At 36.5% G+C, this 25733-nt stretch overlaps 1 protein-coding gene across 6 annotated transcripts in view; it reads left to right on the forward strand.

Moving 5' to 3' along the window:
- The window catches only part of ehbp1 (EH domain binding protein 1), a 206769-nt gene that overhangs the window by 43076 nt on the left and 137960 nt on the right, over positions 1–25733 (forward strand). For all 6 annotated transcript variants that reach the window (XR_012370470.1, XM_055172481.2, XM_073869419.1 and 3 more), the window contains exons 3-5: positions 4968–5025; positions 5537–5632; positions 9915–9968. Coding sequence is in view for 5 of the 6 variants with exons in the window: in XM_055172481.2 (XP_055028456.2) it covers positions 4968–5025; positions 5537–5632; positions 9915–9968 (208 nt within the window). In the remaining variant the exon portion in view is untranslated. The remainder of the gene's footprint in view (positions 1–4967; positions 5026–5536; positions 5633–9914; positions 9969–25733) is intronic.

The raw sequence follows: 25733 nt of genomic DNA on the forward strand, positions 1-25733 counted from the left end.
CTAAACGATCTCGCTTATATTAAACATCATATATGTATATTATAACAAAAACGAGTAAGCACGCGGCTTCTGCCTTCGTCTGGTCAGTCAGCTCGCCTCGCAAACTCTGACAAGAATAAATGAAATCTGACACCTGCTGCTCTGTGAGGTAACGCGCGTTCAGCTCCGCTAAATTCAGGCACCATACACATTCAGTTTGCTCTCTCTAACGAAACTAAATGATTAAATTACACGAAAATATCAAAACGACGGTGAAAGACGGTGTCGCGGTGGGCAAGTGATCTAACCGGTGAGAGGCTGAAGCACCGGTTATCACCGTTCCACCGACTATCGCGGCAACCCTAACATGAATCTAAGGAAATTACGAAGGATTTAATCCAAGGAAATAAATTTTATTAGGGTTCTTGTAGCTTATTTAATAGAGCATTGCGCTGACAACACAAAGGTCATCGGTTTGATTCCCATCAGACACACATACTAGAAAAATGTATAGCCTGAATCCATTGCAAGTTGCTTTGGATAAAAGTGTGTGCCAAATGGAAATGAATGACTTACAGGTGTGGTTCTTTCTGTTTCTGGCAGGATGCTGGTGGATCACAGCAGGAAACGCATTGAAACAATAACAACTGTGATGCTGTTCTGTGGAACATGTGATGCTCGTGCTTAGCAATGTTAAGGGTTCACAGTGATTTTCGGTGATTGCGGTGTAAGTCTCTGAACGGTGAAGAGTCTTTCATTACAAAGCAGAGCAATCACAGCTGTCATAGTCTACACATATGTGGCAGATGGTGACATGAACTGTAGCCAGGCCATGGCACAGCTTACAACATTATTGTCATAATGGCAACAGTGATACGAGTTATTCTATTGTTGTGTTTACAAAAAAGAAAAGGAAAATGTGCCTTCCGAGTTGTCTGGCGGTGAGAGCATTTTCTCCTACTGTTAACCAGACTTTCAGCATGAACACTGGACGAGTCTAACATGTGTCTGAGTCAAGTATTTTTGTGCCATGTGTCTGGAAATAAAACATCATTACTAGAGGCTTCTGTTAAAGTGGAAAAAAGCTAAGTGGCAGGCTTGGGAATTGAAGACGTGTTGTTGCCATGAAGAGAAAACATTGTCATGCCGATATAAAATACTGCATATGATCAATGATATGATCAGAGGTCTGAGAAACCTGAAGTGGGAAGTATGGATGAAAACGGAGAAAGAAAAAAGATGGTGGGGTAAAGCTTAATGAGAGCTACATTGTATGACTGAAAAGATTGTCCTAAATGCTCTGTGTCACACACATGATGCAGTGTTAGATGCTGTAGGGCAGGGCATGTGAGGGTCTATGTTTACGTTTGTGTGTGTTTTACATTCTATAGAGAAACAAAGGATTGCTCTGTGCATTGTTTCTGCTATAAAGTATGATTTGACTTTTACTTTAAGTCGTTTTTGGACAAAGATAAAGTCTAATGGGGACGAGAAACATAACCAAAAGGGTTTTTCACATGAAATATAAATTTGTGCATAATACATCTTGATCCCTCTCATTTTTAGTGTGTTTTTGCATGTTTGGAGCAAACTCTGCAAGGTTTCTCTTACTAGTGGGCAAGTAAATGGCAGAGTGTGGAGTCTTGGAGCAGTAAGGGGGGAATTGTTGATTAATTTCACTCACTTTCTCCAGTTAAAATGCTTCTGTTAGTGGTTATGGAAAATCCTTTTTGGGAAGGGCTGTGATTTCTCTGTTTCTGTGAAACTGATCTGTAGTTATTTAGAATAATTCAGGCACTTTGCTGGATGGATGTACTGTAGACAATCATAGATCAGTCTGTCTGTACTGTTATGCACTGAAAGCCCTAATGCTGTTTGTACTCAAGTCAAGCAATCATGACTTAAATTTGGCATTTTGGATCCATAACTTAACTATCTTTGTTCATTCAACTTATTAACTTACATATGCCATAAACTTAAAAACATCCATTTCAATTAATTTAAGATTATTAGTTCAAAATTCTGTGAGGAATACCCTTTAACCCTTGCGCCTGAAGATTTTGAATGATTTATCTTTGGTCCAAGAATATCAACTGATAGGACATGCAGTTTATAATAAAATTTCTTAGAGTTTTACACTAGTAACATTATTGATGTTTTTTTTGTAAATTATAGTTTTTTTTTGTGAAGTCATCGTTCAGGAGATCAGTGTTTCCATTGGTATGCATGCACCACATTTAACTCATTGTATTTCTCTTCACTATAATGAAGATACACGTGAACAGTGCAGTTTCTTGTGTGCTTCTGTGGAGAATTAAGTTCATTGAGTGAAATAGAGTCGGTCCTGATTACCTTTTAATACACCTTGTTATAAAAAGTGAAATAAGATTCAGTCTTTATGAACACCAAGTGAACTTAATTGTTAAAGTGCACTGTACAAACTCTAAGTTGGGTAAACTGAAAATTTTAAGTTCAGTCTATGTGGCTAACAAGTTAAGTGAACTTAAATATATACATTTTCTGGGAGCCCCATTACTTAATTTAATTGAGACGAGTTTACTCATGAAAATTATTTTAGTCAACTTATTAAAGGAATAGTCTACTCATTTTCAATATTAAAATATGTTATTACCTTAACTAAGAATTGTTGATACATCCCTCTATCATCTGTGTGCATGCACGTAAGCGCTGGAGCGCGCTGCGACGCTTCGATAGCATTTAGCTTAGCCCCATTCATTCAATGGTACCATTTAGAGATAAAGTTAGAAGTGACCAAACACATTAACGTTTTTCCTATTTAAGACGAGTAGTTATACGCGCAAGTTTGGTGGTACAAAATAAAACGTAGCGCTTTTCTAAGCGGATTTAAAAGAGGAACTATATTTTATGGCGTAATAGCACTTTTGGGAGTACTTCGACTCGGCGCAGTAACACCCTCCCTCTCCCATTATGAGAGGGAGAAGGGGAGCGGACTTTTCAGGCGAGTCGAAGTACTCCCAAAAGTGCTATTACGCCATAAAATATAGTTCCTCTTTTAAATCCGCTTAGAAAAGCGCTACGTTTTATTTTGTACCACCAAACTTGCGCGTATAACTACTCGTCTTAAATAGGAAAAACGTTAATGTGTTTGGTCACTTCTAACTTTATCTCTAAATGGTACCATTGAATGAATGGGGCTAAGCTAAATGCTATCGAAGCGTCGCAGCGCGCTCCAGCGCTTACGTGCATGCACAAAGATGATAGAGGGATGTATCAACAATTCTTAGTTAAGGTAATAACATATTTTAATATTAAAAATGAGTAGACTATTCCTTTAAGGTTGTCAGTGCTCCAAGTTTGGTGAACCTAAAATTTTAAGTTCATTTTAAGTGGCCACCGAGTTAAGTAAAGTAAATATATACGTTTTTTAGGAGACCCATTGCTTAATTTAATTGAGGCAACAAGTTTACTCATTAAAATTAATGCGCGAGGCCCTTTTTTACTGTATCCAGTGTTGCTTTTTTAAATGCATGCATGTTATAAACGAATCAACCTTACAGTGATTTCAGATTGATTAGAACTTACTGATCAAAAGCCGTAGTACATGAAATAGCTGTGCATAATATCGGCTGTCTGATTCAGAATAGTTATCGGCCACATATTATTAGTGTATATCGGCATTTATCGTTGCATAAGTCATTTTAGAACTGAACTTAAGCCATATACAAACTTGACGAGCGAGGCCGTTCTCACAACAGTAAATAAAACAAGGCACGCTGAGAAAATGAAAACAGGACTGCATTTAGTTACGATTTGGCAAGTTATACATTTACTACCAGTGCAGCTTGTAATTGCCTAAGTGAATTCTGTCCCCAGGGAAAAAAATCTGAATTTTTTAGCAGCAAGGCCCTTTTGTTTAACTTTTCTCAAGCATGCATAATAAAGGTTAAATCAATTTGTAATGAAAACAAGATAAGAAATGTATTTATTATTTGCTTAATACTATTCGTATTTGGCTAAATAGTGCAGTACATGCGTAAGTCATGAGCAAACTGAATCGGAGTTTAGAGAAATAAAGGCATTATCTGCATTGAAATGTCTTTTTAAAATTTGAAATGACTTTAATTAAAATAATCACAAAATAATAACAAAAATCAATAAAGCGCCTCAATAAACTTCATCACTTAGCAACATTTAAAAGCTTTAAAAAATCCTTTAAAAGCTTTATAAAGCATCCGCTGCGGAAGAGAAGCCTTTATTGTTTAGGGTTAGGGTTAGAGCTGAATTCACCCAAGCATTTGCACACTCAATAAAAGCAAGTTTGTTGTGGATATGCTTTATCTGAAGTGACCAAATGTAAATTATATAGCCTACTGTATAAAAAATTCTCAAACTATAATAAAAATTTCAACACTTGACAAGCGGATAGCAACTCATAAAACCTAAAGCACTGCTGCATCACCGCGTGTGATTGTGTTTAAATGCATTTTTGGGAAACGCACGTAAAAGAATGAAGAAAAAAAGTTGCTCATAGAAAACGCTGTTTTAGTGCTAAGATCAATGGTTATCAGAAAATGCAGCACAGGTGCGAGGCCCTGTGGAGGTGCGAGTTGCACACTTGGCACAGCCCTTGCGACGGTCCTGCTTATGCACATACATTAGTGGACATGTATTAACTCCCACCTGATTGTGGTCAAGCCTCTTACTTCTAATCCAACTGAAGCTCAGCAGTCCTGGAGTCTGTATGTGTGTGTAAGGGGTAAACCAGATTTTTCTTTTTGTCCTGCTCGGGTATCTTCTAACTAGTAACAAAGTTTATGTACTAGAGAACTGTGTGTATGATCTGGGTCTGAGTGGAGTTTGTCTTGTGTTGGGGTCTTTTCTCGTCTCTCTCTTTCTTCTTACTCAAATCTGCTCAAATTTGGGACAAGTAGAAATATTTATTATCGGAAGCTTTGGCAGCATTTAATTTGGATATATTGTTTATGTATTTTTATTTTGTTTTTTAGGCAACCGGACAAGCTAGTTGTTGTCTGGACACGTAGAAGCCGAAGGAAATCTTCCAAGGTGGGTAAAAGGTTTCTTGGCTTTATGCCATTTTATACTGTTGATGCCTCATTTATAGGTGACACTAACTTAGGGCACACTCATATAAGGCATGGTTGACTTGAACCAAGCACAATAACCCCCCTCCCTACTTCCCCAGGAGCATGCACTCAACCTGTACTTTTATCGATTAAAGCCCAAGCATGTTTTCATCATTAGATGCGATTGTTTTGAAGAAAAGATGAAGTAAGGCGCTCATAACTCTGGAGCCCATCGTAATGTTAAGTCCAAACTGATCCCGATCACGGTACAGAGCGATCACACTAGTAAAACGAACCAGGCCTTGGGGGTCAAATGTGCTTGAGGCGGTTTGGTTTTGATAATGTGTGAACCCTAAATCTGTATGTGGGTAGCTGAAGGGTGGCTTAACCACCTCTCATAAGAGCAGGCCTAAAATAATTACTGAAGTATAAGTAGTATGCTTTTTTGTTGCTTTTATTGCAATTATATTTTTTGCTGTTTTCCTTTGCAGGCTCATAGCTGGCAACCTGGCATCAAAAACCCCTATAGAGGAGTGGTCGTGTGGCCTGTTCCAGAGAACATTGAGATTACAGTTACCCTCTTTAAGGTACACATGCTAAAAAAAAACCTCTCTCATCTAGGAGCCAAGTAGGTTAGACATTATTGGGGGCAGTTGGCCGTTTCCCAGAAGCTGATTTGTGGGGATCTTCAGCACTGCTGGTGTCTAGACATTTTGATTTTAGTCTGTTTTTCCAGGACCTTTAAAATGTGTGTGAAACAGAAACTGACACTGGACCAGGAAGTGTGTGTTGGGTATTTTAGTCTTTTTAAGATGCTGCTCAGCAAATTTATTTTCATCTGGTGGAGAGAACTGAGAGCTGGCATCCTGTATGTCAAACCCAGGTGCGTCTGCACAGGAAGTCCCTCTATTACTATAGGTACAGGGACACATACAGTCTCTGTTTGTAGATATGATATTCTGTTAATAATAGCATTTCAATGTAGGGGAGAGCAGGGCACAACCTAACACTTTTTGACTTTGGCTCTATCATTCAAAAAAGTTAGATTAATCATTTTTTTTTACACAACACACACCTCTCTGCTACAAATGAACACTTAAAGTTTGTTTGTGGGACCTATCGTTATTGTACAATTACACTGAAAGTGACAGGAGTGCAAACGTTACAATTTACCCCATAGGTGGGGTTAATTGTAACAAACAGAGGGTTTGTTGTAAAATCTGCTAAAAAAATTGGTTTAAACAAATAATTCAATAAAATTGAATTAAAATCAAATAACAACTTTATTCTCGTCAAATAATTACTTTATTCTCGTCAAATAACGACTTTATTCTCGTCAAATAACGACTTTATTCTCGTCATATAACGACTTTATTCTCGTCATATAACGACTTTATTCTTGTTAAATAAAGCAACACTATGTAGTTTTTTACCTTTAAATAATGTCTCTAAAATTATTTCAGTGATAGAACAACTTTTAACTGGACAAATTGTACTGTTGCTGCAACCTGAGCAGCCTCCTAGCTGCTACAAGCACACTTTGAAAGTGGCGGTGGAGGGTAGGAAACACAGCTCCGCCACTCCCCCTGCCTGCAGAAGAGTGTCTGATACCAGGCACTGTTGGGCTTTTCAACCACATGGGGGAGCTGTAAGTCATTTTTACATGGAAACTACATAGTGTTGCTTTTAGGGGTGTCATGATTCTCCAAATCCTCGATTCGATTACATTTTCGATTCTAAGGTCACGATTCGATCCGATTCTCGATTTTTACATATTTTTTATATGGCATATAATTTAGACAAAAATGATATGCCATTATTTATTATTATTATTATAATACTTTAACATTAACATGCACATTGCACAACTCGCATGGGGGTTTGTGGGCTTCACTTAACGCGAGAGCTTGTAGAGAGAGGATTCTTTCTTGCACGCACATGGACTTTGCGCGGTTGGCAGTTACATGGATCGGGCGGATGACGTGACGAAAAATAATATTTTAATTAAATTCGGGCGGGTGCCAGATCGACTGCTTGTTATTAGCTCTGTCCTTCTAAGCATGCGACATCTCTGTCTTTCATAGTGGCAGCCTCAGAAGTTCAAGAAAAGAACTGAAATGAGACGGTCTAGCCTTCTGAGGACCCAAAATTTGCGTCACCTGCTGCACACGCCCCCAGTAGCCCCCACCGCGCCTGTCAGCAGAAAATAGCGGAGACATTTCTGACTTATTAAAATAAATATGTAATCAGAAAAATATTAATTTATTTTAGAACATATGACACATTGATGTAGATTAATCTATTCAACAGCATATCAAATAATCAACCTAGAAATATACGCAACGTAAACAGAATAATATTAACACAAAACATAACTTATAATACTAAAACAGTGACAAGAAAAAGTTTTCTAATAAATACACGCTTTTAATTGTTTTAATTGTTAAGGATCCATTCGTTCTATCATTAACAGCGCGGAGAAATGAGGACGCATTTTGACACAGCTCTTATCAACGCTGGCGAAGGAGGAACGTGGCAAACTCAAAAAATGAGAATTAAAAACAAAGGAAATAGAATGTCAGAAAAGGGTTGCCTGGAATAAGTTTTACAACGTGGTAAATCAGGATGACACCAGTGCAGGCTATGTAATTCGTGCGTTTAATTTAGGCTATTTATTTATTGATTTATCGAAGACGGAGTTCACTGCTGATATTCAAGAGGTTTCTAGTCTCGCGGCTGTCATCAGCAGCGCCTTGCATTGCCCAGGTAGCAGATGGCGGGCGGGTACAGTTTTGAAAACTGGTCAGAAACGTTGGTGCGCTTGGATGGTGGACGGATGATGAGTTTTGTTATGCGGTTGCGGATGAAATAATAGTCCATCCGCGCATCTCTAACATGAACTTAATGCACATGGACTTAATGCGCGTGTCTTGGACTCATAGCATCTGAAATAAATCCAGCATAATAAGCAGCTGCGCTTCTCTCTGTCTCACGTGCTCGCATCTGTCCGAAGTCTGAACATAAACTAAAGTAGTAATCCTTATTTATTTGTTCAGTTTTATGCGTTTCATGCAAGCTGAGGCAAACTATCCTTTTGTTTAAAATATAACCCGCTGCATCTCTGCGCCTCCCTCACTTTCGTGCACGTGCAGAGAGCTGCGCTCTGTCCAAAGTCAGATCACTGGTAATCCTGTTTATGATATGCATTTCAAGGAGTTGTAGCATCCCTTGTGTTTAAAATATGATCGCGTTTCGCTGGACAGATGTTTTTAAAGGCATCTCTGAGAGTTTTTTTCCTCGCTTGGCAAGCCGACCGGACGTGAAATGGGGGCGTGGCAGCATCGACGATCCCATTTTTTAATTCGAAGTTCGAAGCTGTGACTTAATTTCGATCAATTTAAAATCGAAATCGTGACACCCTTAGTTGCTTTAAATAATGACTTTATTCCCGTTAAATAACGACTTTATTCTCGAAATTATATTTATTCTGACCTTTTTCTCTTTAAATAATGACTTTATTCTCGCATTTTAATTACTTTAATCTCGAGATGGTTTTAATTTTTTATATTAGCTTGGCCCTAATCATCCTCGGTACTTACACACCCAACTTAGAAATCGAAAAAAACATAAGATGTAGAAATTTACTTTTATGCCTCCAAAACACTCTTTGTTCCATATCTTAACCAAAACACATCAAAACTTTTCACTAATTCACAGAAGATCATCTTCTGATAGTAAGAGAAAAAGACCAAAAGCACAGATTGCTCGGCCTTGTATAAATACGTGAAGTAGCTGCGTTACAATTAACCCCGCATTAGTTTGTGCCCCGCTCACCCCTACTGTTAAATCTTGAATTCTTTAGTAATTTATTGATAGTTAATTTTAGCACTTGAAGGATTTCCTTTGCAGGATATCACTGTAAGATTTGATTAGACTGTAGAAATAAAAGCCAGTTGTACTCGTACAGAAGTATTAACCTGATAAAAAACATCACGTCCGAAGAATAATACAGCTTAGTTATATACATTATATATACATTATAATTTGATCAATGTAGTTGATGTGCCACTTATGTGTATAAGACATGGTGTAAAGGCCGAAGTATGATCCATTTTTATGCGTACATTTTATTGTCTACAACTGTATCAGCATTGCTGTTTTTATAGCGGTCAGAGCACCAACTACACACAAAGTTATGAGCTAGTGCTGACAGAAATGACCTGGTATTAAATATCTTTGGACAGTCTCCACATTATGTTTACAAAGGTCAGTGTTGCACACAGACACACAGTGCTTGTCCAAACATTTTACTTATCAGCCTCGTCCTCGCCAATCCACATTAGTCAGTGTTAAACTACATTTCCCATGATTCATTGTTGTTGGTCAGTTTGGTATTCATGAGTTCATGAATGTTTCATTTAATACTGTCAACCTTGCTGTCAGCTGACTATTAAAGGTTCTAGAAGATCAGGTCAGGTAAACTTGTCAGGGGATACAGTACAGTCAGCTGGTCATGTACCAAATGTTTTACGATTTGGTGGCTTGTAGTGCATTCAAACTATACATTTTATCAGTATGTGTGTTCCATTTAACTTCATAACTTTTGGAGTTCTGTACCAAATAAGCTACAAGAACACCTTTGTACAGGTTTATTTTGCAATAATGAGTCAGTATGTTAATTATTAAATGTCAACATACAAAATAAACAATTAAATGGATATTATATATTCCCGAATTAATATTATTTGATTATGTGAGAATGTTGCTGTGGAGATATACGAGATACATTATGGTCAGGCTCACCTGTTCTTATGATTTATGTTGGATTCAGCTTTGTCATTCTGATTCATCCCACATTTTGTTTTTCAGGATCCCCACGCTGAAGAGTTTGAAGACAAGGAGTGGACTTTTGTCATTGAGAATGTAAGTGCCATTTATAATGACTTTATGGTTCTGGGAAGATTTACTTTTTGCAGGCTGACATCTAGTGGTCAAATAGACAAATTACACAGCACTGTACCTATTAGATCATTGGTATGCTTTTCATAGTTAAAAATAATTAATATTAATGTTTCTCTGGCACTTTATATGGTCTGTCATTAACAAGTGTGTGATGTAGGGATTAAATATAAATTGAATATCGGTCAAAATATATCTATTTACAATCCAAATAAATGTGTAAACTTTTTCTTATAATTTTTCCTATAATTTGGCTGTGGTATTGAGTAATGCTGTGTTTTTGATGATATTAGACTTGTCTTGCAATACTTGGCCCTAGCAATTTTTAAGATTTCCCATTTAAAGACACAAAGTTAGCTAACCTAAAATCAGAAGTACTTCACTCAGCTTAGTAACTTTTTCCATTCATCCTCTAAAAAATTGCACACACCTTAATGCTAAGCAAAATATCATCATTTTCAAAGTGTGCAAGAAGCCAGCCATGACGACGGCTTGGCAGCATATTAGTAATTCTCTTTGATCACCCGAAGAATCATCTGTCAATTTAATAAACCAAAGTAAGCGTGTATTTTTGCCCTAAATATTTTTAAAGTTCTGATTAAATCAGGCTTTTGGGGGGCAAAAAATTAATTATTGATAAAAAATTAATTATTACCTTTTTTAATTATTGTAGAACAAAGGAAAATATTGAGGTATATTTCAATTATTGTCAAAAGTGGAAAGATTTTATGATATAAAATTTGAGGTGTATCATCATGCTCCTAAACGCTGGGGGCGTGTCGCTGTCTGCGTTAAAATCACGCCAACTGGAAGGAAAGCTGCCACATCCCTCAGCTTTCAAATACAGCTACAACCTGAATGGATGCTTGTGAATGACATTTCATGTACACCAATAATGTAATTATTTCCTATAATTAGAGTAAGGACTTAATCGCAGTATGATGTTTACATGACTGGAGCAAACCTATTCACTTCTGTTTACATGCAGTTTTTTGCACAAAAGATGAACTCGCATTTATTGACCACTGTTTTAATTTACTCGACAGTTAAATGACAAACACGTTCTTATGGACATATTTTCTTATTCTGTGCCGTGATAAAGACAGTGACAGTGCCTGAACCGGCTTTATACGGTGATGTCATGTTATTTAAGCTGTTTCTGGATGAAGGCAGACTGCTGACAGCGGTTCAGGGAACTTTCTAATGTCAAGTTTAAAAGTAATTCGCACTTAAGATTTATGACAAAACGGTGTCCATGTAAAGTATAATCTCAATATTGCCAAAAATCCATTATAATCGTATTATGAGGGTGCATGTAAACGTGGTCATTGTGTCAGTGGCGGGGCCATGCTCAGTGGCTCCAGTGCATCATCAGGTCATGATTAAAAAAATAACGAACTCCACAATAGTACTACGTAGTTCACAGTCTTGGTAATGTTTTTCAGCCATACATTTCTAACATTTATAATGTATTTCATGTATTTAGAACAATTCTCTGAATTTACTTTACGCAGACTTTAATGATCTTATTTTTGCTTCAGATGCTGGCTCTGTCTCGTGCTGGCTTTTGACTATTGATCTGTAAAAATGAGCTCTACGTTTGGGTGGGGTGCTGGTGATTTCCTGTTCAGCTGCAGCAGAACAACATAGAGTGGTGTGAAAAAGTGTTGGCCACCTTCCTGATTTTTATTTTTATTTTTGCATGTTTGTGACACTTCAAAACTCCCATAATGCACGCTGTTTCTGCATATCTCGTGTGAATCTGGAGAACCTATAGAGTAGTACTACATCCTTCATATCTCCGAAGAGTCTTTAGTTTTATCAGATTTATAAAAGACAGATCAGCTCTAGCGATTCTTTCCGATAACTTATGAAAGAATTCAGAAGGAGGAGCCAAGCAACACACTGCATAACTTATGATTTAACTACATGTTCCTGCCATTTACATTATATGCACTTACGTGCCGATTTCCAAAATCAGACAGAAGTCTTACTTACGGCATGCAACTCATGACCCGGTTTGAAGTTTTCAGCGAAATCCAACGTTAGACAAAGACACTCACAAAACTCCACTGCTACCCTGGATAAACAAACTATATCCTTTGTTTACATAATGCTGGCTTTCCTCTCCTTACATAAAAAAACACGCCGCTTCTTTCATGTCATTGTTGAGTTTTGATATAAAATAAAGCTCTCACGTGAAGTGATGCCTGTGACTTCTAGCGTCCTCCGCTCTAGCTCTCCTGATTGAAAAAAAGTTTTTCAAAAAAATTCAGCACAGAAATGCTCTGTAACACGTCCAACTGCTTTTTTGACACTTTGCCTGTGTTTATCATGAGAAAACCAACTCTTAAACTGTGTTAATAAGTTAGAATGTATGAAATACCAATGAACCCCCCCTCCCTTTTAAGTCAATAGGATTGAGGTCTGGATTTTGACTAGGCCGCTCCAAAGTCTTCATTTTGTTTGTCTTCAGCCATTCAGAGGTGGACTTGCTGGTGTGTTTTGGATCATTGTCCTGCTGCAGAACCCAGGTTGGATTCAGCTTGAGGTCACTAATAGATGGCCGGACATTTGTCCTCCAGGATTTTTTGCTAGACAGCTGAATTTATGGTTCTATTTATGACAAGTCTTTCAGGTCCTAATGCAGCAAAACAACCCCAAACCATCACACTACTACATATTTTACTGTTGGTATGATGTTCTTTTTCTGAAATGCTTTGTTACTTTTATGCCAGACGTAATGGGACACACACCCTCCAAAAAGTTCAACTTTTGTCTCGTCAGTCCACAGAGTATTTCCCCAAAAGTCTTGGGGATCATCAAGATGTTTTCTGGCAAAACTGAGATAAGCCTTCATGCTCTTTTTTGCTCAGCAGTGGTTTTCGTCTTTGAACTCTGCCATGCAGGCCATTTTTGCACAGTCTTTTTCTTATGGTGGGGTCATGAACACTGACCTTATCTGAGGCAAGTGAGGCCAGCAGTTCTTTGGATGTTGTTGTGGGGTCTTTTGTGACCTCTTAGATATGTCCTTGCTGTGCTTTTGGAGTAATTTTGGTCGGTCGGCCACTCCTGGGAAGCTTCACCACTGTTGCATGTTTTCGTCATTTGTGGATAATTGCTCTTACTGTGGTTCGCTGGAGTCCCAAAGCTTTAGAAATGGATTTATAACCTTTTCCAGATTGATAGATCTCAATTACTTTCTTTTTCATTTGTTGCTGAATTTCTATTGATATCAACATGATGTGTAGCTTTTGAGGATCTTTTGGTTTACTTCACTTTGTCAGGCAGGTCATATTTCAGTGATTTTTTGATTGCGAACAGGTGTGGCAGTAGTCAGGCCTGGTAGTGGCTAGAGAAACTGAACACAGGTGTGATAAACCAGTTATGTTTTTGGGGGCAAGCACTTTTTTACACAGGGCCATGTGTGTTGGATTTTATTTTCTCTTCATTTGAAAACTGCATGTTGTGTTGACTTGTGTTATCTTTGATTAATATTTAAATTTATTTAATGATCTGAAACATTAAAGTGTGACAAAATACAAATAAAATCAGGAAGGGGACCAACACTTTTTGACACCACTGTAAGTATGTGAATGTAAGTTGTATGTATGCATTCATCATAGTTTTAATGTATTTTTACATAAAATCATTTTGGATTGTAGTGAGGTCATATGAATTGGAAGTTATCCATATTTAAACTGATTCACATACTGTTGTTTGTACTGTACATGTAGTATTTTACTTTCAATATGACATCTGTCTGTTTTTTTAGAGAGAGGTTTGGATCTACACCAAACCTGGGCACCAATCCAGACAGGGCTTTCTTATCCATCTGTCTGCTCCGCAAACACCACACAGGCACATATGCAAACATAAACACAAGCACATTAGTCACGTCACTGCTGTAATGTCTTTTTTTTGCTGGCAAGCTTCTATCCATGTCTCTCTCCTTATAAACAGAGTGATGAACACTAGGGATGGGCATAATTAATCGACGATCGATAATTGATTGTTAAGAATTTCGTCGATGACGTTAATTTGTTATCAATTAATCAAATGCATTTTTTTTATCTAACTCCTGTTTCACAAATACTCCATTTGCGTATGTGTGCGGCGAATCCGTCAAGCACCCGTTGCAGTGCGCTGCTGACCGCTTATTCTGCTTATAAAACGTTCACGTGATTGACACTTTCTGTGAACACTTTTCCGCATAAACAATAGAACAAAGCATCATTTTTTTTTTCACAAAACAATAGCCTATATTTTAGATATTATTTGACAGACTAGTAGGCTAAGTGTGGATTAAGGATGTTTAAAATCTCTAGCCTGGTGGTCAGGATCTGGATCAAATCAGCAGTTTTGCAATGGTTTATTTATCTCCACATATATCATAAATAAAAATAAGCAGAGTAACTTTGCAAGTCTACCCTTCCACATTATATATTTCCTACTATGTTTTATTATTTCCAAATAATAAACGAGAGTATTCAACGACAAAAAGCGTCTCATATGGAAATAAATCCTCACAATATTATTATTTCTCAAAACTTTATGACAAAAATAAGCAACTTTATTCCTACAGTTATTCAAAGATGCACACATTATTCCGCATATATTTGAATATTATACGAAAGTATTCATATAACGGCACGTCTCATATGGCAAATAAATATCCTCACATTAACATAACAGCATAATGAAATGAATAAACAGACAATGAAACAGGATTGAAATATAAATTGTATTATTATTACTGGGAAAAAAGCAATATTGCTAAAATAATCTCTGAGGTAAATGCGTGAAAAACGCTGTTACCCGCACAATAAGTGCGGAAAAATGAGCAATAAAAGTGAAAAAAGCATTATTAGGCCATGTCTCAAAACTTTATATGACAAAATATATTTAAAAGAAATGTATACTTACAGTTATTCAAAGATGCACACATTATTCCATATTACTCCCGTTTATGAGCACGTTTGTCTCTGGCCTCGCTCTGTTATGTAATAGATTGACAGGTGAGCATCTCCGTCTTTCAAACATATATCATTTTGTAATTACTACCTTAGGAAAATTAGCCATGATTTTATCAATGTGAAAATGTTTTTTTTTTTGCAGATTAAAAACGATTTGTATTTCCGCAATTTTACTACAAATACCATGGTTATATTGGGGAGTTGGAGACCATAGTAAATTTGTGTTTACTGTTGTTGTACAACAAATAAAAACTAAAAGACTATGTTAGTATAAATTATACAATGGTAAATAGGGCTCAGAAAACGCACGCTGTTTCACACATACCGTACTCTGTATGCGGAATAAGCCAAGTTAGCGCTAAGGTACCTGTGCATCCCGGTCAGTCTCCTCGGAGCGGCTGTTTTCGGCGGCGGCTGGACTGACGGTCACCGTGGGTTGCGGTCGCGTCTGACCCCAAAACATGCTTTTATTTCTCAAAAAAAAAAAAAAAAAAACAGTAGACTTGTGCAGAAGTTTTATGCGAGTTACTAAAGTTAGTTATTTTACATGAGGCTTTAAGTAGCCTAATTTGTTATAGCCTAATGTTAGGAAGGCTAATATCTTGCACTTTCTTCTGGCTTGAATAATTTTGAGTTACATTTTGACAAAACCTTTCAGATTTAAGTATTATGTTTTTTTTTTGTTTAATTTAATGTTAAACATGAATCTGTTTTTTTTTATTTTGGAACTAATGAGGTCTCTGTTTAAGAACGCTGGCTCGCAGCTGCAGGTTCCGCTGCTTTAGAGCACGGCACATGCACGCACATATAGGTTTGAAACATAGTTTAACTGTCTGCCACAAGTTGATCTTGTAATAAAGGTCTCATCGAGGAAAAACAAGCTGTATATTTGTATTCATTGCATTTTTTATGTATAAAAGTTAAATAACAAATTTTATTATAAAAATATTAATGATTAATCGATAGTCGATCGTTAATTCTCCCGACGATCGACAAAGAAAACTTAATCGAATGCCCATCCCTAATGAACACTCAGAGCGCACATTTGTCTTGATTATAGTAAACACATGAACATGTTTTGCCCTACATTCAAATGTAGTAAAACGGGTTGTAAAAAGCTGTGTAGGCATATTTGAAAAAGTCCTCATTATTTAAATGTCTCGTTAATCAGGCAAATCATGGTTTGTTTTAAATCTAATAATAGCAACAGGGTTAGGGGTAGGTTATAGTAAATATCAATATCATATTATGGAAAACCTGTGTTAATGTGAGATTGTTACTAATAAAGCTATATGATTTTGTGTGCGTGCGTGCGTGCGTGCGTGTAGTGGTTGTAAGTATTTATTAAAGGGGACATTCCACAAGAAGTTTTTAAGATATTAAATAAATCTTTGATGTCCCCAGAGTACATATGTGAAGTTTTAGCTCAAAATACCATATAGGTGATTTATTGTGGCATGTTAAAATGGGCATTTTATGGGGCTGAGCAAAAATGCACCCAAATGAGCTGCTCAGGTGGGCGGAGTCTCAAGCGCTCGTGCTGTAGATAAAACAGAGCATCAAGAGGGAGATTCTCTCACGAAAGAAGTTAGTAAGTGATGTTCAGCATTATATATTTGAACAAGTTTAAAAAGTCAATAGAGCTGCACGATTAATCGTTAAAAGATCGTGATCTCGATTCGACCCCCAGACGATCTTAATCGAGCATTTTGACGATTCAGGTAATTATATTTTCAAGAAGGAAAGATGCAGTCTTGTCAGTTCTGAGGTCTCTCAACAACACGCAATCACAGCGCCCGCGATGACGTCTTGACGTCACATTTATTATTGCGCAAGCCAGATGTGCTCGTGCTCGCTCCACTGGTACAGCGGATGCTTTCGCAGAGAAGTTAGACAGAAAGAAACAGCAACTAAAGAGAATGAGTGAGGCATAGCAATGCGCAGGTACGTCTGACAAGAACCTTAATGTTGTTTTAGTACCAAAAAGAGGATAGTATTCCAGATCTTATCCCATCGGAAAGGGTTTTTAGCACAGGGGGAAACATTGGCTGCGTCCAAATGACCACACTTGCTGTCTTTGCACTTGACCACTTGACTACTTACATTACGTTTTCCTGTATTTGGCCCAAGTGTAGTGGGCATGATGATAAAGCGTGCATGTAGATTTATTCACCCGATGGACATTCACGCCACCAGCGAGAGTGCAAAAAGCGCTCAAATGCATTCTCTGGAATCCTCTCAAGCAGAGGTTTCCGCCTTCTGATTGGTTTCCGCAGAACGTTTCCGCCTTGCGATTGGTTGCTGCTGAACTGCGTCATAGCTCATTACCATATATATATATATATATATATATATATATATATATATATATATATATATATTTTTTTTTTTTAAATAAAATGAATACATCACTCTACAATTAACATTAACTGAATTTAAAGATTATGTACACTTATAATTCATAATTCTTTGCACCTGTAAAAAACTAATGTTAAACTAATGTTGTACATCTTTAAAATTAACAAAGTTCTTGAGAATCTTGAAAAAATCATGATCTTAATTTTAAGCAAAAGAATCGTGATTCTCATTTTATTTTTGATAAACTGTAATAAAACAACTCGTTTAATGCTTAAACTTTAGAGAAACATTAACAAACATATTTATGCTTATTGTGTATGATAGTGAATACGCGTTGTTCTCTCACTCTGTCTCGTGCAGTGCATTAATCCTCATGTTAATTCATATAAACTTCAGAGAAACATATTAAACAATATACTTGTATTGATGAAAGTGAACTGTCGCATTGCTCTCTCTCTAAGTTATAAGATTGTAGGCTACTGTTTGTGTTTGAGGGAATACGAACGCGTTGTGCTGTCAGTCATTCTTTCTCTCTGTCTCTCGCACTTGTGAGGCTGCGTCATGGTTGGATAGCGCAGATGAGTGGGCGGTAACATCATAATAAGATCCCCTTACTATGTCATGGGGGGAGCGAAATCTGAATGATCTATATATATTCACATGCTTGCAGAGAGAGCCTTACCAAAACAAAGTTACAGGGTTGCTGTTTTTCATGTTTTCTGGGTTGGTAGAAGCACTGGGGACCCCATTATAGCACTTAAACATGGAAAAAGTCTGATTTTCATGGAATGTCCCCTTCAATGAATCTTTACAGATAAAAATGTTGGGTTCAGTGTACACAGAAGAATAAAGAAAAGAGAAGTAAATGAGAACAGAGATGAATTCCTCTTGTCTGTACACACCTCACTAATAACTGACTGATCAAAGACATGCCATCAATGAGAGCAGAAGAAACACACACACACACACACACACACACACAATCACAATCCTCCCACAAACATACTAAATTCCTTCTTTCACAAACACAGACACCCCTCCAAATACATCTCTCCATCAAACACACTGGCCGTGTATTTCTTTTTGTCATAGTCTCTTTAAAAATGCCAACATGCTGGCACACACAGATAAGCTTTAGTCTACTTATGAGAATTAAATGGCACAAATTATTTGTCAGTGTAAAGCATTTATAATAAATTATTTTAGTTGAAATGACAGAAACATGATATTACGATTAATGTTAAAGAGCCACTATGGTATGATTCACAATTGTACATTTCCTTTGGTGTGTAAGTGTGTATTAGTACATGTTAACGATATGCAAAGGGTACATACTCCAAAGTAAACGATGGCGCAAGTTATTGTTTCCAACGTAAATCTCTTTTCTTGGACTACAACAAACACACGGATTGTAGGCAACAGTTTACTTTCTGGGCCTGTTGACGTAGACAAGACCGACATTATCATAATCGCTCCAACTAGGACTTACAGCCGGTATATTAACTCCTGTCAGTATTGCATGAGTGAGTCTTTCAAACATGATAAGGAGCGTTTAATTTCCTGCTGACATCAGAGATATTGAGGCAAATCACAACGTACAGATTAGCTGGCCAATCAGAGACACTTTTGGGACAGTTTTGTACAAAATTTGTGCATTTCAGGAAAGCAGTATATCTGGACAAAATGAATGTAGATGTGGAAAATAATGTGTTTTTTATTAACCATAACCACGCAAACACATTGTATTATACCAAATACACAATGTTGTTTTTTATCAATGAAATAATTGTTATGTTACGTTTCTGTTGTGGAAATCAAGCAATTAAATAGAATAACGAAAGAATTAGATAATTAGCAGAGCAGTTAAGTGTTTTCTATCTTTTTCTTTCTCATATTTTTATCAACTGCATATTTTTCATTCATTTTGCTTGATTATTGTTATTATAGATACTTTTCATCTCTGCTTAATTGTTAACGAACTTAAAAATCTTTCCCTCTGATTTGCTCTGACATGTGCTCTTGCCTGCTGTGAGAAACTTGAGGGAAATGGGAGAAAGAATGATAAAGGGATAGAAAGAGAGGAGTATAAAGGCTGGAGAGGAGAAGCGAGCATTCCAAGAAAGACAGACATCAAAGCTGCCCTATTTGGCACCACATTTTTGTGTGTGCGTGCGTGCGTGCGTGTATGAGAGAGAGGGAGAGAAAACTCACACATTTTAAGTTTTGTGTTCAGTGTCTTTTGTGTTCAGGTTTATCCCTACAGAGTTCTTGGTGTTATTCTGATAACTGTTTATGTTTTAGCACCTAAATAAGGAATAGTTAATCCAAAATAAATTCTGTCATTGCTTATCTTTGCAGTAAGAAATGTGGATTTGTAATGAATCGATATTAAGCCGTTTATCATACAATGAGAGGATATTCCTTAATTATGTTTTGTTTTAAGAAGAATTATCATTAAAAGCACCATACAATCTGAATGATGCACCTGCTGTGTTCCAAATATATCCAAGTTATTTGATAGTTTTATATGACTAACAGAGCTAAATTTAATTACTTTTTATGCTTTAGTGGATTTTTGTTAAAATGATGGTGTGTAAATAATGAAAGATTTTTCCAAACTAGTTTACTAATTTGTTACACACACCATGCTTGTGGTCATGTACTCCAGCCACTAGAGGGCGGCATGTGACTGACTGTAGAAATATGTTAGATGCTTGCTTAAGGTTTAGATTCTTGAAACTGGAGGCAAATTTTAAACTGTGTGAGGACAGCCTTTTGATATAACAAAGTGAACACCTGAATTCCTTAAAGGACCTTTTTTAAAGTCTGTTAGTGAATAGCACATGCCAAGGGCCCTACAAAGAAGTGATTTCCATTTCATGTGATTATGAGTGCATTGTATTTTTAAAGCAATTACGGGAGTAAATTACACTTTAACATACAAATGTAGGTAGAATCATTCAATTTGTTTTTATTTTAATATCATACATGACATGTCACAGCAATAAAACATTTTGAAAAAATCTTAAATGAAGAATTTGTATCCAGTTAAAAAAAAAGTTACTGCCAAAATCAGTATTGTATCAGGTCATTATTAAAAAGTAAATTCTTAATTTTACGCAAAATCCAATATCTTCCGTGTTATTTTGTCATTTTTTCTCAGTTTTTTCCCAAAAAGCGATTAACGCCACTCCCCCTTTTCTGCAGAATGCAATAAATCCGCTCAACAAATCACAGCGCACCATTCCACACATTGTAAACAACAATGACGGTGCTTTGAATACACACAGAATCCTATTTTCCCTCATCTACTTTGTAATAAACAAACAAATAAAAACAAGATAATAATTTGATGTAGAGGTCTACACAGGTCCAAAAATTCCTATCCGAACCTGATCAGACCCGTAAATGTGCTACACTGAACCGACCCGGACCCGTCTGTTGTTTTGAAAACTGGACCCGGAACCGACCCGGACCCGTCTAATATTTAAAAGCTGGACCCGGATCCTACGCGGACCCGTCTTTTATTTAAAATCTGGACCTGAACCTGTCCAGGAAGACACAGACCCGACCGGCAAATGTTCTTTAGCTAAATGTTATTAATAAGTCAATAAACAAGTAGCGAAAATGAAACTTTTTGTCTTACCCATAGAAGTTAGTCTTCTCCCTCCTTGTACCTGACTGTGTGATGCACAATCCAAGAAAGTTCCATCCATGTTATTCCTCTCTTTACGATTGAAATGTTTAATGCTTATTCCAGCTTTAAAAGTCCACTTTACAGTCATGGTGATTAATAACGCAGTTTTACATTTGTTGTGTCGGGTCAACTTGCTTAATAATGTTTGCCCATTTGGATTATAATAATTATTGCTCGTTCAGTGCCATGGCTGCTTTTGTTAGCTTTACTTCTTTGCTATCATCTCTGTGCTCTTTGAGCAGAGTTGCGAAAACTTTAGATATAACAGCAAGACGGTCAATTTATAATATTATTATAAAAATTAAAGAAGTCAGTGCAAAATGCTCGGAATAGGTCCCGCCTTCTAAATAAAAGAGCCAATTGTCAAAGGTAAAGTCATTGCGTCTCCCTGCAGAAGCTCCTGACTGGTAGTCAGAGAAACATTAAAAGAGCAAATGCGCGTTAGCTGCCTGATTGGAGCAACCAAATATAAACTTTTTAATGCAATTTTAGCGTCATAGAAAAAAATTTATGCGACAGTTCATCTAAGTTTTTGTTGCTGTTTTTGAAATATTTTATTTAAATGTGAGTGTGTGTTCTCTGAGTCCGATCGACCTCGAGTATTACCCACAATGTTAAACAGACCCAGGACCCGAAGTAATAGATTGAGACCCGAACCGGACCCGGCTGATCATTTAAAATATAGATCCGAACCTGAATGGGTCTCGGGGTCTTCCGTGTAGACTTCTACTTTGATGGCATTGCTGGACTTGTGGTGGTTTTTTGTGACGGGAAAGAAACATTGTTTTACTCAAAGCCAACGAAAATCGAGCAGGACCAAAACAATTTACAGCTGATCGCTGTCAAAAAAGTTCAGCTACGACGTCCCAAGTATAGCAGCAGCAATTACAGCGTTCTTAATATGACAAAGTAAGTGTTTTGATTAATGCCATTATTGTTTATTTTTAAAACCACTAGTCAACTAAATGAATATAACATGGCAAAGATGAATGCACACATTTATATATTGATTCAATCTGTTTTTATAATAAATCTTTGAAAAACAAATAATGGATTTGAATTTTTTATGTTTTATTAACCTAAAGATGCTATGTGAACGTTTGTAACAGAAAATAGTGGTTTTCATTTTGTCACTTTCTTAGTATAGAAAACAGAAATGGATTTATTGCGTTTTGGAACCAAACTCTTCAAATATTTTATTGTTTTGGAAAGGAAAATGCAATAGTAATAGAAATGTTTGTATTAAAGCCTCCAAACCTAATGAAATAACAGAAAGAAGAGCATTTTTTTTTCAGAGAAGAATAATTATATTTTCATTTGGTTTAATTTTTTTACTTTTCAAACTTGAGCTTTAGGGGTTAAGCCCTCCAAACAGGCATATATTTAATAACTTGCTTTCTGTGTGACAAAGGAATTTTATTTTCAAATTCCAAACCCAGTTTTCTCTCCCTCTGTCATTCAATCAACTTCTTTCTTTCTTTTTCTCTCCTTTTCTTTTTGATGATGTTCTGTCTTTTGTGGACTTTGTCCAAAACATTTAAAGTCATTTCCACCTCACTTCTCATCTGCCCAGGGGTCCCTCGCTGTGGCCCTGTGCCTGAGTCGGGAGTACATTACGTGGGCTACTGGTCTACATGCTGCCCCTGGTCCCGCGCTTCTCTGGAGACCACACAGAATAATTCAGCCACCCAGCCAGGCATGCTAAGCAAAGCTGGTGTGGAGAATGAAATAGAAAAGTTTGTGTGTCTCTTCAGGGATTAATCTGAACTGAATGTAACCAGCTCTGAAATTTTATTGCTGCTTTGCTTTAATACATTAGATCACAGCCACATGGGTTTCACTTCCAATGGAATATTAACCTGTGCTGTCTTTGTGGCGAATTTTAATACATTTTTGAATGAGTGCGTCCTATTACTTGTTGAGGAGTTTTAATGGAATTTTAATTTATGCCAAATAGAACACAACTGACATTTTTGTTATTTCATCTACATACGGAATGCAGTAGATTATTTAGTGTTTTGGTTTATTAAAAAGAATACTAAACTATAAAATAAATAAATAAATACTAAACATCAGTGATGCAAGTTAAAGATCTCAACTGAAATTTAAGCCAAAAAACTGGTCACACTAGTCAGGGTATTATCCCCCCCCCATGAGTCGGCATTAACATTAAATCCTTTTGAAGTCAGATCATTTCACATTTAGTGTTTTTACTTTAGTCTGTATTTTTACTTTTAGACTTAATATAGTGTCTGATATCTATGTGCATTACCAGTGCAAATGCTATATGTATTGTATTTTCAGCTAACAAAACAAAAACTTTTTTCTTAAAAAAAAAAAACTGCTTGTGCATGTGTGTGTGTGTTGTATTTGGTTGAATTATGTCATAAAGGGTTTAATAGCTGTGATTATTAAACCTTTATGATGCTGCAACCCATATTGCAGTCCGGAAGTCTGAGACCACATTTAAAATCTGTGATTCAATTTAAAACAAAGACACCACCTCAGTTTCTTTGTCACTGTACAAATTAGCAAATTTGTGATATTTACTCCTATGTACAGAATCTCATATTGAAGCTTAGAACATGCACTGAAATGTTCTCAGATTATTCTGGGATTCATGGATCTTAAGGTTTTTGCAGGAAATTTGTGGAGTCCATTTAAGTTCATGCTGTCATTAAAGAACTTATACTTTGGAAAAATGCACACACAAACATTTTGTGTGTTAATCTGTTTCTTCGCTCTTTTTTTAGTTTAAGCTTTTAGTTCTAAGGTCACAGTGCGGCACACAAAGCTGCAACTCTCTTAGGACACTGTGTTGTCCGCTGCATATCCGTAAGGCATTGTTTTTGTTTTGGCTAAGAGCTGTAATATCAGATGTGGCATGCCCTCACTACATGGTTTTCACTGTCATGGGAAATCTGGAAATAAAATGGAATTGAAAGTGATGCATTAATAAACAAAATATTAAAGCTGTCCAGTTTATCAGCTTTGGATTGTTTATTATCTTAAAAATTGTAAATGCAGTTTCTGTAAAATAAATAATAATAATGTGCCACTGGAAAATACTTTTGGGCATTTGGTGCAGGAATCTCAACTCTGATAATGTCATGTTCTCTCTTTTTCACAATTTTTCTTCAGTTGCCAAGCATAATTTTTTTTATCACCTCTTCTATCCCTGCATCTGTTCCATTTTCTATCTTGTTCCCCACATTTCTGCCATATTTATTTTTCTGTTTCTTCTTAAGATGATGCCTGCTGATGGAGTCAGATCTTTGCGCTTTTAAAAAATATTCTTCAAAGCCAAATATCTATCCACAAGCTTGACCCAGGTGTTTCTCTCCCTCTTCCCCCTCATTCTCTTTGTATAGATCTCTAGTTCTGTCTCTTTCCCTAAGGCACATCTTCTCTATTTAATTTGATCTATATTCAAAAAAAGCACTTACTGTAGGAAATATAAAACATTGTAAAATAGAAACATAATGTCTTAGAATGGTATAGAAAGTGAAACATTTGCTTGTGACTTCTAGTCATTAAGTGTTTTGTCAATGTCGTCTGATTAGTGTGGTGCTGTTACCAAGACAAGTGCACACACACACACACACACACACACACACACACACACACACTCACAGCTCTAATCCCTTTGTTTTTATTTTTCTTTAGCTAGCATGACTTCATTTCGCTGTTTCTGTTGTGTTTTGCTCTGCTAGTTTCAGTATGTGAAAACGAAATACAAACATGATGAAGGAAATAGGACCTGGTGGACGATCACCCTTATATTCACCTTCAAAAACACAAACACTTAATACACTGTGTTCCAGAGCTATTATTTTGTTCAATTTCATTTTTATTTCTTTTAACAGTAACTAGTTTTTTGTTGTAGTACTAAGTTGGTGCATGAGAAGCAAACTTATGAAGCATACTTTGGTGAACGGCACAAATATCAGTTTGTTCCTACAGTTACAATGTAATACAAATATAAAGGTTTGGCATCTGACCATGCATTGATTCAAACCGGTTACCAAGTAGTCACTTTTAAAACCTTTTAAAACCATACAGTATACTGTGTAAAGGATTAAACCTTCAGTATTATGTAATTCTTAAACAACATAAAACTAAAGAGTTAACACTGATGCAACCATTAAAACCTGCATGACTACACTTTCATAATAATAATTTGATGACGGGTGCACACACACTTAGCTTGTCTGATCTAAAGATGCCTTCAGATCAAAAGCCATTAATGAGTTCTGAATGGTATATGTTTAACAAAACCAATGTCTCTTTTAGATAAGTCATTTCAATTTGTGGTCCTCCTTGCAAAGCCCCCAGGCAGCTGTTGTCTAGTCTTCTATTTATTACTTCAAAGTACTTTTGTCTATTTGAAAAGGAATTGATTTCTTAAACTGTTTGTCAAATCAAAGAGCAAAGAGAATCTGAAACCTGACAATGAGAAATCCAACAAGAATGCCAACAAGTCATAATGTCTTGAACCTGTCCTGAGGCGTAGATGATTTCTGCCTTTAGTGTTGTGTTTGGGGCACCTTACACGACAACGTTTTTAACCTGCAACTGTGAAAGTGTTAAAGTGTTTTGGTTGTTCGTTTTCACAACAACTGTGTTTTAGAGTGCTGTAAATGCACATTTTTAATGTTCTGTTTCAAAGTGTAAGGTTTTGAAAAAATTGCTCTGTAG

Source organism: Misgurnus anguillicaudatus, chromosome 7 (genome assembly GCF_027580225.2).
Source record: "Misgurnus anguillicaudatus chromosome 7, ASM2758022v2, whole genome shotgun sequence".
NCBI classification, from domain to species: domain Eukaryota; kingdom Metazoa; phylum Chordata; class Actinopteri; order Cypriniformes; family Cobitidae; genus Misgurnus; species Misgurnus anguillicaudatus.